We start from the raw sequence: 16706 nt of genomic DNA, 5'->3' as shown, positions 1-16706 counted from the left end.
AGCGTCCTCTGGTGGACGGACTATGCAACGCCATCACTAACAGGGACGTTGTAGAGCGTCCTCTGGTGGACAGACTATACAACGCCATCGCTAACAGGGACGTTGTAGAGCGTCCTCTGGTGGACAGACTATGCAACGCCATCACTGAAAGCTCATAACATGGTTGACAGTCCGATTTTTTTTATTTTTTATATACATTCATCAGATTAATTTATATATTTTTTAATTGGCTATTATGAATGCCGATACGATAGATCGGGAAATGCCTAATATCGGCCAATAATATCAGGCTCTAATGTCAACGTCTTGTATCTTCTGGCATAGTGACTGCTCCAAGGAGGAAACGGTGGCCAATCAGGGCTTGGGCCGAATCTGCATGGGGGCGGCCATCTTAATGCTGCTGAGACTTCGTGAACAGCAGGAAGGGGGCAGATGGTGTTTGTTTCTTGTCTCTGTGTGTATGGTTATGTGGATCTTTGTATGTTTGTGTGTTTCTGTATGTTGCTAGGAAACATGGTCATTCTCAGTCTTCTACTCTCCTCAACAAACAGGCCCCTGATTATTGAATTTAATTAAAATCATGTCCAGGGTATTAATGATGGGAAACAAAACTGAAAAGAGTTTGACCACTTCACTTTCTTCACATTTGGATTTATGAATCAACTTAATTGGAAACCGATTAGATTGATACACGGATGAGTTTGTGAGCATGATTAATATTCTTAGCCTGTCAAACTGCTCATTCACAACATTGAGTTGTTACTGGGATGCTTTAGTTTTAGCTACTGGTGGACGCAGTGGAAACTAAAAGTGTTTCCATGTAAACCTCCTCAGTAAATTTTCTCAAAGTCACAATTAAGTCACAGTTAGTTTTCTTTAGTTTGATTGACAAGTAGAACAACCACAGACTTCACTGTGTCACGCGCAAACAGACACCGACAGAATGACTGACAGTTTTAATAACCATAGCAGCATCTGTCATTTCACAGCCAAGTCAGTTGTTCTTGAAATAGCCCATGCTAATCGTGTGTGTGTGTGTGTGTGTGTGTGTGGGGGTGTGAGGCATGTATAACTGTTACTGTCATGGGCTATTTCCCATTCAGCTTAAACACTCCCAAAAACCTCCAGGACACCGCTGCTTCATTTCCATGAATTTTACTGGGAATTTTGCGAAACTGCAACACAATACAATGAGAAATCTACATCAAACTCAAATGCACAGCTTAGCCTGCATGATAAACACATTCAAACTAGTAAAAACAACCAGTGGTAAGAAACACAAAGTTAACTTAGCCTAGCACAAACTTAGCCGCCTCAATAATGTTGCAAAATTAACAACTCTTGCAAAAAGACATGAAATTATCTGATCTTATTTCCTTAAATGCTTTTAAATCCAGATTGAGAGAACCTGAAATGACCTGTTTACATTGTAAATGTTTTTAATTAGCTGTGTTGCATAACTTTAATGGATGCAATTGATTGTGTTTTGGCCTGCCTCTTGGCCAGGACTACCTTGAAAAAGAGGTTTTTAACCTCAACGGGACTTTTGTGGTTAAATAAAGGTTAAAAAAAAAACCCAAAAAACAATAAGCAATAACCTTATGTTACATGATGTACACAGACGTCGCCTTAGCAAAAAGGGGAGAAGTAAAAGCAATCCACTCAGAAACAGACGACTGGTAGAGCATACGCATTTCTGCAGCAGATTACCACATGGCAATTTCCCAATATGCACTGTACTATGTTACTACGGTTACAAAGATAAACAAACCACTCCAAACTGCTGAAACGCAGTAGAAAACACATTTTCAAGCGGCATGACCATAAAGCTGACACGTGTGCCTCAGTTGTACAGAAACACTAGAACAGTTATTAGAATTTCTCCAACGCGGGTGTGATATAGACTTTCTGATAAAATCTACAAGAAACAGTTGGAGCTGTTTAGGATTTTGCAACGTTTTCTGCGATTAAACTACACCTCAAAGTGACGATTATATTGTTGTGTAAAGAGAAGTACTCCCACTCTTGGTTACCAGGGTAACCAGATTACAAAGTCCCATGATCCTGCAGGGTCCGTGGTGGATAAGATGGTAAACGTGTGGTTCTGCCTGTATACAACGACCTGATTGGTCAACAAAGTTTGGGTTATTGATGATTATCGTGCTCTGATAACGTGTGTGTGTGTGTGGGGGGGGGCGACTTATACACTGTCCCATATCAGCTGCCTAAAATCTGCAGTTTCATTCATTGTTTTCAATGTTTTATTTCTAATACTGCAATGTGACTTTTATTTTCATATTTAATTTCGACTGTTTTTACCTGCTCTTTAATGTTTAATTTATTGTTCAGCAATGTAACTTTTACTATTTTATTCTTTTTTTTATGTTAAGCACTCTGAATTGCCCTGTTGCCAAAATGTGCGATACAAAAAAAACTGCCTTGCCTTTTAAGAAAAAGTTATTTGCGGCATGACAAACAAGATTGCACTACTTTATACATGTAGGTGAAATGTTCTAGTTTGCATTGGCTGAAGTTCTCTTCAGAGTAATTAAAAAAAAAAGTTAGTTTTGCAAATTGCCAGTGGAATATGGGGCAGACGTCTGGTCCAACATGGCAGGGGGTGGGGCAGGAGGCAGATGAGTTCAGGGTTCATCACTGGTGAACCAGTGGATCTAACGATGCCTCTGTGTTTTAGTAATTCTCCGTGTAGAATACGGTGAAAGGCTTCCAATAATGCCCAAAGAGCAGCCGCATGAATTCAGATGGAAGCTGTAATAGATAACGCAGTTCACTTTGAGTTCAGTGCTCCTCAGGCAGCACTGAAGGGTAATCAGAAAAAAAAAACAAAGATAGAAATGGAAATATAAATATAAATGAAATGTGTCTTTCTGGCTCTCTCTTCTCTTTCCTCCTGTCCTGAGAGGAATACTGATGAGGGCCATGATCTCAGCAGCCATGAATAATAAACACTGTTACATCACCAGCTGACAGGAGAGGAGGGACACAGATGGAGCAGAGAGACAGGCACACGTCCACTACAGGAGGACTCCGTGTCCTCACCAACATGGTCTCTCGTTGACAGCTCTATCTCCACAGCGCTGCGGAGAAAGGTCCGAGCCGATTGTGCTGGAGCTTCAGCCCCGAATGTTTTGAGTGTAACCCCGAACGTAATTTGAAAAGTTGAACACGCGTTCAACTATCTAAACGTGCCTGATCGCCTGGCCATTCATACCGGACGCGTATTTCTTTGCGTCTGTCACAAAGCAATCCATCCCTTCTCGGCTCTCTTTCTCTCTCTCTCTCTCTCTCTCCGATAGAAAGAAACCGATTGAGTGGGGAAAACTGTGGTAATTGTAGCCTATTTCAGTGGCCGTGTGGGTGTGTGTGTGCGTGTGTGTGTGTTTGTTTGTTTGTGTTAATGGACTTTGGAAAATTCGGGGTTCAGTGTCTTGCCCGAGGACACTTTGACATGGGACTGCGGGGCCAGGGATGGAACCACTACCAGGCGCTGAGCCCCAGCCGCCTGTGTGTGTGTGTGTGTGTGTGTGTGTGTCTGTGTGTTTGTGCGTGTGCGTGTTTTTATCTCCGTCCGTCCGTTGGTCTCTCCCTCCGTGTGCCTGATCTTGTGTCTTGCTGTGAGAAATCAAGACTACCTAAATCACCAATTCAAATCAATTCAATTTTATTTATAGTTTCAATTCATAACAAAAGTCTCTCGAGACACTTTACAGATAGAGCAGGTCTAGACCACTCCATAATTTACAAGGACCTAACAGTTCTAGTAGGTTCCTCCAGAGCAAGCAACAGTGCGAAAGTGGCGAGGAAAAACTCCTTTTAGGAAGAAACCTGGGACAGACCCAGACCAGGCTCTTGGTAGGCGGAGTCTGACGGACGGTTGGGGTTGAACCTGAAGTGCCAAAGCCCGTGATGTGTTGTCGCCATAGCGACTGCAGGCAACAGTGATTAGACTGTGTTGAAAGTGCAACTTTTCAAGCTGAAGCCAAGAAGCACTCTACCATTACATTCAAGTTAAAGTGGTGTGAGAAGTGGTTCAACTTGGAAATTGCAGCTAAGGACTCCACTCTATTAACCTTGCATTACAGTCCTCAGCCTAGATGTTTTGGGCTGAATCTAAAGTTTCTGGTTGATAAATGCTATGAGGTGTAGCCTGAAGGGGAATCTAACTCCATAAGGGAGTGGATATGTTTTGAGTAAAAGGACAACATGAGTTTACATACTCCTCCACAACTCCTTGGAATCAGAGATGCAGAGAACACAGATAGGATGAGTTATATTTTTAAGCGCAATCTGAAACAGTACATGCCAGGGGTTTATTAATTCATTCAAGTTAATTAATTTATCATTGAGGCAAGTACTTGTCATATACATTTAAGGAGGTTTCTTCCCCAACAAAATACCCAAAACAGGAGTGAAGAGTAAAGTATGCCTATAGGATACATGTGTGCTTACTCATATATGATTAGAAAAGTTGATCCAAAGGAGAATAATAAGTTGAAAGCAATGTCTGAGAGACCTACTGCAATATGTTCCATTATGTGTCAGAATTTTAGCATTAATTTAGCATCGGATCTTGGAAGAACATTGGTTTGAGTGCAGAGGAGGTATGCCTAGACCATGTTGAACTCTTAGTCCTGTCCGTTCCAGTTCTCACTTGTAATACCTGGACTTCTGCAGCTCCTCTGTGACTTAGTGTTTATTGAATGATAACATAATGTCACATCATTAATGCTATTCCCATTGAGCAGTAAGTCCATGGGCAAAAGGAGGTCTGCTGACATAATAATGCTAATATGTAACAATATGGGAAAATGAGGTTTAAGTTGGAGTTGGAGTTCAGTACATCAATACGAGCACGTTTAATATTGTGATCCTGTTTTTTATTCAGCTTAAGAGCAATTCACAACCCCCCCCCCACCGTGCACAGGCACCGTCACTTGAAGTGCCAGCGGTCAAATGTATGCCTGATAAAAACAGGCTGTACTGCAGGTAAACATCAAGGCTGTCAGTTTCTTCAACTCTCAGATTTTGACATGGATGCCTCCCTCGATCTCTCTTTCAGTGCGGCTTTCCCATTCATGCCCGTCCTCGCTGAACACTTTCAAGCTTGAGAGAACAAACAAGCCTCTGTAACACACTCACACAAGTGACGTCAATAGTGCAGAGCAGAATACCGAATTATAGACCTGTCTCATTTAAACTGCTGACGGACCAGACACCCTCTCTACATACCTAAACAAATAGAAATGTAACACTTTGACTCGATAGATGAGCAAAATACCAATTGAACAAATGACAATCGCTGTGATAACAACTGTTACAGCTACATTAAATTATATCTGATGTTAGTGACTACGTTTACATGCACATTTTATTCAGGTTTTGCACTTTTTCTCAAAAAGACAATTTATAAAAAGACTAAAAAAACAAAGAGCTCACATTCACTAAGGACACCTCGAGCTGGGAACATTCAGCATCCTCCTTCTGTGTAGTAACTAGCGCTAGCTGACATTCATTATAATAAATGGCATGCCTGCAGGATGTAACATGTGCTTTGTTCCTTGGAAGTCGGAGCTCGGCGTCGGAGAAGTCAGAATTACGTCAAACCTGAGTTGATTGCGTTCCAGTACAACAAGTCGGGGTGTTAGCTCCAGCCTGGTTAGCCGTTGGAAGCATTGTCAGTTGATAACAACGCACGAGGCTGTATTCTGTGGCTACAAACAGAACAACAACATGGCAACAGACTGCTCTGTCTGTACGACTGGTTTAACCCTTGTGTTATCTTTCCCTCAACATGTTAAAAAAAAAAACTTTTGTTGTCTCTGTCTAAATGTTTTGTTGCTTTTCAAAAAAAAGTGTGAAATTTTGGGGAGGTTTTCAACATTGTTATCATTTTTTCCCCCCAATCTTTTTGTCTTTTTTGTCACTTTTTTAACATTTTAGCCAGTTTTACCAACGTTTTTGACACTTACTTCCAGTCTTTATTTTTTGTAGTTTTTGTCACTTTTCCAATATTTTGTACGCTTTTTCCCCCCAATGTTTTGTTACCATGTTCAACATTTTCAACCACCCATACTTCTAAAAACTTGGAAACGGGTCAAATTTGACCCCGGGACAACATGAGGGTTAATGAGACGCTAAGAAGTCAGAAGCAATGATGAACTGTACATCACTACGTCTTACACTGCTGTTGATGCACAGAGCAGCCATGTTGGATCCTGAGGTCTGCTCTGCTCGGGGGACAGGGAGGTTGTCCGTCTTTCCGAGTCGGAAGTCAACAGTTGTCCAAACGTGGTGCAACATAACTACGGGAACAACAAAGACTGAATGCGTCTGAGAGTAAATCAATATCACCTGTGTGTGTGTGTGTGTGTGTGTGTGTGCACGCAGTCTCCACAGAATCCCAGAGCCTATTAAATTCTGTGTGTGTGTGTGAATAAACGTGTTGGGGGAATTCTACAGAACCCTTTGAAAACAAAAAGTTCATGCATTTTAATGCATTCTACTTTTTTTTTCACGTTCTGCCAATCAAGGTTTTTATGAAGTGTGTGTGTGTGTGTGTGTGTGTGTGTGTGTGTGTGTGTTAGGCATCAGTGGTAGGAACCCCCCGTGGAGACTCAGATTCAGAAAGAAGTGCAGCGGACAGAAACTGAATCAATTATTTATTCAGTTTTGTTTTATAGCAGTCATTTTTCCCTCTACTGTATATCTACAGTATTGACATGCACAGTACTACGCGCAGGTTGTTCTCTGTGTATTGCGTCTACTTTATGCAGCAACAGCACATGTGTTGCATGTACTTATGATTTATATTGAAGACATATCCATATTGCAGCAGTTTATCTTTTGATCCGGGGCCGTCTAACTTCAAGTCTAACCTGAAGAAATAATCCCAATCCCAGATGGGTCATACTGTGCATATATATGTGTGTAAATATATATTTATACATACATACACAATAATTACACTTCAGGAATTAGGAATCTAATCAAGCATAATCAAGTAACAACACAGAGTTGACTCACAAACATGTTAAACATTATATATTACAATAGATATAGACATTAAAACCCCAAACTCAGAAATCAACAGACCAAACAATGCTGTGATAAAATAATAATAATAATAATAATAAAGTAAATATTTACTTGTGACTCAGACTCTTCTTCACTGGTACAATATGTTTATACTTTGTGTCATAGAACTACACAACAACACAGTCCATGCTTTAAGTATTATATATTAAGCCAAGGATGTTATTAAGTTACATTGAATTCATCTTTTGAGTTTATGGATATCATTTGAAAGATGTGGCCATTTACCAGCCTGGAGGACAGGATTTTTGGAAGTTAACCCGTACATGTCAGGACATCTCTTCGTCTCGCCTCGTTCTCCTACTTTGTAAAATCTGTCTCTTCTGAAGGTTTTCCTTCAGTGCAGCACTACAACGTCACTATACAGACACACACTCGCACAACCTTATAGTGGAGAATGTTTGAAGGTAAAGTAAATTGTGGCTTTATGATATTATACACACTGTTATTAGTATTATTGTTCTTATTAGTGTTTTTTTTAATCTGTAATATGTGTGTGTGTGACGGAGATAAAGACACATACTGTAGGGTTGTAACACACATTTACATGCATGCACACAGCATACGCCTACTCACACAGCGACACTCACTGTACAAGTACACACACCACTGTAAACAAAATTAACACACACACACACACACACACACACACACACACACACACACACAAACAGCCCCTGACCTTCTCATGGTCATTACTAATTTCCCTCATATCTCATTCTAAATTGTTATAACACACTCACACACAACACACACACACACACACACACACACACAGAGTGTGTTTTAAGTATGAGGCTGTCCTTTTCTTCCTTACTGTAGTCAGTCGACCTTTTTAGAGGACTACTGCATGTAGAAGCCTGAGAGTAAGTGGTGTGTGTGTGTGTGTGTGTGTGTGTGTGTGTGTATATTTACAGCAGAGAAACTCTTCTCCTGGCACAGCGCCAGCATCACTCTGCATCCGACTGCACTGTGACTCTCAGTCTCCACACTATAGAGATCTTCTGTAACCGAAGCCACATTATGTTAGCATCAATGACATTGATTCCTGCTCAAATGTATGTATCTATAAAAAGCAAAACCGCAGTAATTTTGGGCAGCTATTAAAGCAAAAATACCTCCATCCCAAATCATATAATACCCCTGAACGCTGGGTTTGTGTGAACCACAATGCATGTTTATTCCCGTGTGCAACAAGCATGTGATCTTGATTTATGAGCATGAATTCAAACCTTCAGGACCAAACTACTCCACACACAAGCTGATGATTCGTTCTTCACAGCTGATATCTAAACATGTTTGCTCTCAGCCCTCAGGGAGAGAGACGTATGTGTGTGTGTGTGTGTGTTTGTGTGTGTGTGCTCTGAATGCAGACACTGAACATTGGCACTCACCATTTGCATGGTAACATGGTCTGAGTGTACCACTTTTTCATCTCAATGTTTCTGTGAATAAACCTGCATTAGTATGTATGTACACGCGAAAAACCTGTCCAGATGTACTGAGTGCTGATGGAATGTCAGACTTGACCCTTCCTCATTAAAATGAGCTCATATCACCAAGGAGCCCAAGGGCTGTTGGGCCTGGGGGGGGGGGGGGGGGGGGGGGGGGGGGGGGTTTCACGTCTTGTCTCTTTGCAGATTGTGCAGCAGCATTAAGCAAATTGCACCAATGTAGAATGCAACCATGTGTAAAAGGGAGTGAAAACTCACAGAGGTTGTGGCTGGTCTGAGAGAAAAACAGAATGAATTTTGAAAGACAAGGTAATTGAAGGCACCGGGATGCCTGCATGGAAGTACTATATACTCACTGTACTACAGTAGAGTGAGTGTAGGTAGTATAAGCTACCAGAAAATTGAGAGTTACACACAGTATTTCAAAGTTGGGCTTTTAAGTTGCACAGACACTCTGTGTGTGTGTGTGTGTGTGTGTGTGTGTGTGTGTGTGTGTGTGTTTGTGTGTGTGTTGACCAGGTTTGAAGGTGACTTTGCAGAGAAAGTCTCTCCTGTTGTCCTCCCGCGAGTCTCTTTCTCATTCTCACCCTCAGTCTCACCTCTTTCTCCTCGTTTGTCTTCCTCCACTCCCTCTGTTTTTTTGTCTTTCACTTGCTATTTTTCTATTTCTGTCCGTGGCTGTCTTCCTCCAGCTCCGCTCTCTCACCTCTCAGCTGAACAATCAATCGCTATCAACTGCTCTCCTTGTGTCATCAAACAAAAGGAGAAGATATTGAAATGTGTGTCAGTGAGTGAGCAAGCTTTCATGACTGGAAAACAATTCCAATGAGAAAATGATCTATTTAATCACTTTTTTATATTTTACATAGTCAGTTATTGTTATCCATCAACACCTGAAAAGTCCTTCATTTCCAGCAGGTTGCCATGACGAGTGACTGCTGATGTTTTCAGGGTTTACGGTTGGTCACTTTGTTCTGCTAACCTAAAATCAAAAGTCAATCATCTAATTTATTCAATTTTTCATCAACCAAGCTGTTATTTTACAAAAAAAATGATGTAATGACATCGTGTTAAAGCCAGACTGAGGAGGAATTTTCCACTCCGGTTTGTAAAAAGTGGACTTGGCTCGGCGGCTCCATAATCAAGGAGATTCCCAGTCTTCCGACTCAGACGATACCGATGACAGATATACACTACGGGTCAAACGTTTGAGGACACTTAAACATTTCCATTGCACACATTGTTTTTTTAACCAGGGCAGCAGATTTCAGATTACAATATGTGCTTACATAATTCCAATAGGCTTCTCCAATGTTTCCTCAGTTGGGTTTTTAAAATGATATCAGATTATTGAACAGAATGTGCCTTTTGAACATTGGATGAATGGTTGTTGATAATGGGCAATGTATATATTGTATTAAAGATCCCCCCCCCCCCCCCCCACCTCCGCTCAGATCAGCTGGTAGTCTGTCTATAATGGAGTGAAATGGACATTTGTAAGTGAAACCAAAATTGAGTGTCGTCTATATAAATATAAATACATATGCTATTGTTCTGTGTCTCTCGGCTTGTTGAAGACTTAGGTCTTTACAAATAGAACAAAATATAAAGGTTTATGAGTGCTCGGATAGCTCAGTTGGTAGACATGGCGCCCCTATATTGAGGTTTACTCTTTGACGCAGTGGTCCTGGTTTGACTCCGACCTGCGGCCCTTTGCTGCATGTCCTCCTCTCTTCCCTTTCATGTCTTCAGCTGTCCTGTTGGTAAATGCCTTGTAATAATAGTATTAATAATAATAGTTTTATTTCCAAACCAACTGCTCATTATAGTTTTTATCAAACAAACAGGAAATAGAGCATTTGTTTTGGAATATGATTCACAGCAGATGAGTATTTGCAGCAGCAGAAGGATGGTGTGTGTGGCAACATGTCAGTGCAGCAGTGTGGCATACTGATGTGAGTTTATATTTCAGGCTGTGACACACACACACACACACACACACACACACACGCAGACACACACGGCAGTGTCTAAACTTCAGTCACAAAACCATTTCACTTGTAACCCCTTCACTGTGCAAGCACAAGTGTCCATCTCTTTTTGTGTGTGTGTGTGTGTGTGTGTGTAATGTAGAATAAGTCCTCCATTTGTTTTGCATTTATATCACGCTGTGTTGTTAATGCCATTGCAATGGAAACCCTCGTACGATCCAAATAAAAGGACAACGTCATCAGAGACTTGGGAACAGCTGATTACTCCATGGGCCTTAACTCTTTGATACACTCTTAACAGATGGAGCATCTTGAATAGGTGTTTTCAAGGTTACGTTAGTTTGAAAGATATTTTTAGATGATAGTTTATGTGAGCTCAAGCTGCCAAAAGCTCATATTTTGTGCTCATACACAATCGAGAGAATTTCAATTTCTTACTTGGAGTCTTGAATGGATAGGCACTACATGGACAGCACACAAGAACCTGTTTAGGACTTGAAACCCAATGTTGAATTTTGAACTTCACCAGGGACAATATAGGTCTTGACGTGAGACTGACTTGTGAGTGACCACTCAGATGAGTGGCAGCATGAGGTGTAAGTCAGTGAAGAGGTAGTGTGAATGCATGAGTGTGGCATAGAGTGTGATGAAGAGATGTTGCATGGCTTGGAGCAAAACAATAATGCACAGGCGATATGAGGAGAGGCCATAATAATGTAATGTCTCTGTCTCCATCTCTCCCTCAGAAACCTGTCCAAGAACCCTATGTTGACCACGCTGTCCTGGCAGATCTTTGAACATCTGCAGCTCTTCGAACTGTAAGTGGAACCTTTTTTTTTAGCTACAGCTGGCACAATAAACTTGGATCATTCTGCTTAGAGGAAAATCATTAAAAATGCATTTTACTGTTACTAGATCATACAGACACTAATTCGAGCTGTATAGTCACCACTTCTACCTTCTCACTATGCTAACCCTTTAAGTGTGCTGCTAATAACAGTACCGTTGGCAAAACACACCCGTGAATCAAATCCATACTTCAACGTTAACTGTCAAGCCACAAAACCTAACAATATGTCATAAACTAAAATAATGACGAGACGCCTTCATTGTCTTCCACCTTTTCCTCTGCATGGCGCGCCGCCAATTGTCCATAAGGAAAATATCTGATTACTCCACTTTTTAATAGTGATGTTTTGGGAGGAAATTCTGAATCTGCAACATTCTCTGTCAGCTAAATATAGTAGAACAACACGTTTTCCTCTGAAGTAGGACTACACTGTGAGTCAGTAGAAGGCTAAACTGGAAAGTTGCATATTAAGTGGTTTGGGGTCCTTCTTTAAGTCATTTTTAGGGACAATGGTTCTGGAGAAAGCTTCAAGCAGGAATACCACAGGCCAAGCCATAGGCCCGCCCCAAACAGGCTCATTTTGACAATTAGACCTATGTTGAGGGTAAGCGACATGTATCAAAGACTGAAATAGAAACGTCTCCAGTGGCAGTAGACTTCCTCAGTTACGTAACAAGCTACACTTGATTTCCATTTCAAAGCTTTTAGTTTTTAGCTTTTCCTCTTGTGATTACCCTGTCCTTGTTTCAAAGTCCTTGACATAATGCTGCTGTTGCTACTTTTGGTATCATCACGTCATAGGTTGGGATAAGCCGATATGGATTTTTTTAGTGCCGATACCAGTTTTTTTCCCCATCGGCCTTAGCCGATGACCGATACGGGCTGCCGATTTTCTTGAGCCGATATTTGGAACCGATACTGCTTTTGCTCTCTCAATTTACATCATAAACAGTGCCACACTGGATTTGTTTTTTCAGAATCTGCTCTGCCATTTCTTTAAAAAATAATAACCAAAAACACAGATCAGTGTCCCTTCTGTAATCATCTTGCAGTCATATCACCCAAATGATGTGTGTAATGTGCATCATATGGATGGGTGCACTGCATATGATTTACTGTGCAAGGGTAGAAGGCTTTCATCAACATCTACAACCCGGCCTTGATGATGCGTTGCTTGCTGACATATTATAAGACAGATATAATCAGGTCATCATAAAATTTCCTTTGCCAATACATTTAAATCATTTCAGAAACCTATTTTAAAATAACTTTAGACTGCCATGGTGCTAGTGGTGGTGGTGGTGGTGGTGGGGGGGGGGGGGCAGTGCGGGTCTGCATGTGAACTGCAGCGTCTCCAGCAACACATACTGTTGCTGCCATGTGGACGCCTGTCTGTAAATCATGCCGGAAAAAACTGTCTGCGAACGCTAAAATTGGTTTATCACCAGTCATGAGAATGCAACTTTCTGTCACACAGTAGAGAAATTACCCTATAGTCAGGAGAAGCTCGCCCGCAGTTGGGGGTATGTGGAGGCATGCAGTCAAAATGACAAAATAATGAATTAGACTACTTACTAAAAGTTGCTCCTGCTCCTACGCTAATGGACAGCTCCTACTCACACTCTCCGTCTCTGCAAGATTGAGTGATTGAGATTTCTCTTGCACAGCTACCAGAAGAGTTATAACTTCCAGACAGGTTGCTCACGTCACATCTACTGTACATCTTCAAGCTCAGTCGGGGGCTGTGCGGTAACGCTCAGCGATCACAGAAAAGTGCTTCTAATAGATTTCACTGGTCTCCGTGGAAGTCTACGGTGTTACTGTGTATATTTCTTAAACTGTCTATGATATAAACCAGCATCAGTTATGGCTCCACTTAAACCAAAGCAATAGAGATGCTTTAATCTTTGACCATTACCGTGGTGGCCGTATTGTTTCATCTTCTATGTGCACTGCATGATTCGTGACCTAAATCTATGCTCCTCAGTGAGGACAGCGGCTAAAAGTACTGGGCTGAAGTATTTTGTATGCCCTGTGATCTGGGCAGATGGCAGAGAAAAAAATGGCACATCAAAGGAAGAAGGAATGAGAGGAAGAGTGTGAAGCTTCACCTTAACTGGATGGATTAGAAGCTGTGGTTGGATCATGTCACGACAACCTGCAGGCTCTCGGATATTTTTATTTTTTTATGATGTGACTTTCACAGATGACATCAGTTAGGGGGGGACAAGAACCTGAGAAATTCTAAATTGAAGTGACAGCATCAAAATGGCCTTTATATTTTTACGTCAGCAGCCAACTTTGATGTGAAAAAGGAAAACTGGCCTGAAAGTCAACCGTTCATCTTGTCGATGTTGTGTCATGTCACATGCAGTATCATTACTAGAAACAACATATCATGAGACATAAAACCTTTTTGTTTTCTAAGAAGAATGCACATTATATGCCATTTATTTACTTTTTAAAGAAGAACAGGTCACATACATAAGGGTGACATGAAACTGTCATGAACACAGTCATAACACATGAACCCTAACCATAACCATAACCCTAAATTGTCATGACAAAATCCAATGACACTCACTTAAAAGATATTACGGCAAATAATCAAATTTAAAATAATGATACTGATGATGGGATTTTCAATGTCTTTGCCATGTCAGATTATATTTCATTATATCATGCAGATCATATGATGAAATAAAATGCCATATTGCGTCATGTCAAATAGTATGATGTTACATAATATGATATTATGTCATAGCATGTGAATCATGAATTATGATTGCATATATAAGCATATGCTTTCCAGTCATATAAAGGGCAGCTTTGGCCCAGGAGGTAGAGCGGGTTGGCCCTCCTGTCCCCAACTGTACCTGTCCACATGTCCCCGTGTCCTGGGTTAGGGTTGCATAGTGAGTCAGTGAAGAGGTTGTGTGAATGCATGAGTGGGGCGTGTACTGTGATGAAGAGATCGTGCATGGCCTTGAACAAAACATATACATATAACAAATAGCATATAACATATAGAAAATACATTGCATGGTAGCTCGCTGCCATCGGTGTGTGAATGTGTGTTTGAATGAGATGGAGATGAAAACAACTTTTTCTCTGTAGGTGCGTTGGACGATAACATCTTTGAAACTTTGAACTTTGAAACAAAGGAAGTGAATGAGAGGCAAAATCTGACGTTTACCATACACCATATTCATACCATAACATTGCCGGTATCCCATACCACATTTTCTTTTCCCACTGACACACAACATTCTGTTAAAGGCTGTGAAGTGAGTACAATCTCTGAACTGAAGCTTACAGGCTACTCCGCCAGTACCTTTTACATGTCACTCAGAATATTCTAGACCAATGCCAAACAGACCATACATAACTTTCTCCACCTTTTAAAATACCAGCATAAAATGCAACACCTAATCTATAGCAACTGTATTATGGTGCTGGAATCCACAAATGGTACTCTCTCACTTTACAGCTGCAGTGGCTCTTCTATGTGTGCAAAAACTATATTTAACAATGTGCTGTGTAATTCAATTACACAACCCCAACCCTAACCATTCCTATGAATTTCCTCCAGCAATGATGACTTCATTCGGCCAGCAGTCTGCAGTCAGACTCAGCGGACTGCAGCTAATCAGCTGTAGCAACAGTAGAGTACAGTAGTCAAGGCAGTTCCTGGCAACAATGTGTTTCAACTGGTTATACTAATAATAATCTGAGATATATATATATATATATATATATATATATATATATATATATATATATATATATATATATATATATATATATTTACAGTTTGATATATACACTTGGACAGAAAAGGTAGAATTGAAATGAAAATATCCAGCATAAAACATGATTATAGTCATAATAAGACTAATTCATCAGGTGTGTTGTATAATATATTGTTACTACTGAAACATGCACGTTTTAGATTAATTATGATCTCACTGAGTTGTCTGAACGTGTTGAATGACGGCAGTTAATTACTCTGTGAGAGGGGAGTAGCGTATCTGAAAGCTCGGGGTGATTTTGCTGATGAACCAGGTGCTGATGGTAAATACACATGAGCCAATTATGCTCTCTTCAAACCCACATTCCCAAAAATATTGCAAACGTGTGTAGTGTAAGAGCGGTTATGTAATGTTAAGTACGTGACGAGGTGTCCGCTATCAGGACTCCGTGGACAACGGGGAGCATGGAAGCGTCTCTGCCAGAGTCCATAATTACATAAGGGACACCTCGAAGGGCATTAAGCCGCATATACCCCGGCCACTTGACAAAGAACATTTTTTAAGACCATTAAGTTGTATTTGAATGCGATTTTCATTAAAAATCCAAAGTTTTTTTTCAAACAATTACTCCCTGGTTACACCTTAGAGCTTTAGTAATTCCTAGTGATGCTTCATGAAGCAATGTCTTCATTTCCTGAGACACTAGAAGACACTCTCTGTTCAACAAAGGGTTAAAGCACATAGAGTTGTTGTTCTTGAGACAAGACAGCGCCATCAAGTGGGCTCAGAAGATATAACTAATGATTCATGAAGCGTCAACTAATACCTCATTCCCATCCCATAAGGTTCTTTTGCAATGCAACTATTGTTCACTGCTCCAGTAAATAGGATGGACCTTAGATACGACTTGCTACCCTTAGCAGCGGGAGATATTAATCGTCCACTCTGTTCAGAGAACCCTTCAGCTCAGACAGCAACGAGCCAGAAAGCTAACGCCACGCGAGCAAGATTCCAAAATCTATAACACCGTGCAAGGGCAATTATTAATGTGACAGTATGTTTAACAACAAAACATGCTAGCTATTAACCATGTCCTTGTACGCACAGTGTAAAAAAAATAATAGCCTAACCCTGGATTTCCACATATTGCGGAACGGCTGCGGAACGGCTATCGGTCATCAAAATAGCAACGCGCCAAGATCCAAACGTGGCTGGCTGTTAACCCTTGTGTTGTCCTCCCGGGTAAAAGGGGAAAACACTTTCACGTTTTCGTCCCTTTTTCGTCCTTTTCGTCACTACTAGCTTTACACTACTTTTTGGAATGCATGAGCATTAAACCCTCATTTATATAGAATTATTTGTTGTATGGAATCCAATCCATTTTTGTGATAAATTGGTTAAAAAGAAACCCATATTTCAGATATATACATTTTTTTAAAGGGGTCAAAGTTGTGTCAAGGACAACAGGGGGGTTAAAGGGAATGGGAGATGACGCTCTGATTGGCATTATCTTAGGCCCAAAACACACCAACGAGTTAATGAATCA

At 40.8% G+C, this 16706-nt stretch overlaps 1 protein-coding gene across 2 annotated transcripts in view; it reads left to right on the top strand.

The window, feature by feature from the left end:
- ntrk3a (neurotrophic tyrosine kinase, receptor, type 3a) overlaps positions 1–16706 on the top strand; it is a 128165-nt gene that overhangs the window by 41760 nt on the left and 69699 nt on the right. For both annotated transcript variants that reach the window (XR_004657649.1, XM_034879274.1), the window contains exon 4: positions 11305–11376. Coding sequence is in view for 1 of the 2 variants with exons in the window: in XM_034879274.1 (XP_034735165.1) it covers positions 11305–11376 (72 nt within the window). In the remaining variant the exon portion in view is untranslated. The remainder of the gene's footprint in view (positions 1–11304; positions 11377–16706) is intronic.

This window comes from Etheostoma cragini, chromosome 8 (genome assembly GCF_013103735.1).
Source record: "Etheostoma cragini isolate CJK2018 chromosome 8, CSU_Ecrag_1.0, whole genome shotgun sequence".
Lineage (NCBI taxonomy): Eukaryota > Metazoa > Chordata > Actinopteri > Perciformes > Percidae > Etheostoma > Etheostoma cragini.
Note: the sequence above shows the minus strand (reverse complement) of the source record. Positions and strands in the feature narration are given on the sequence as shown.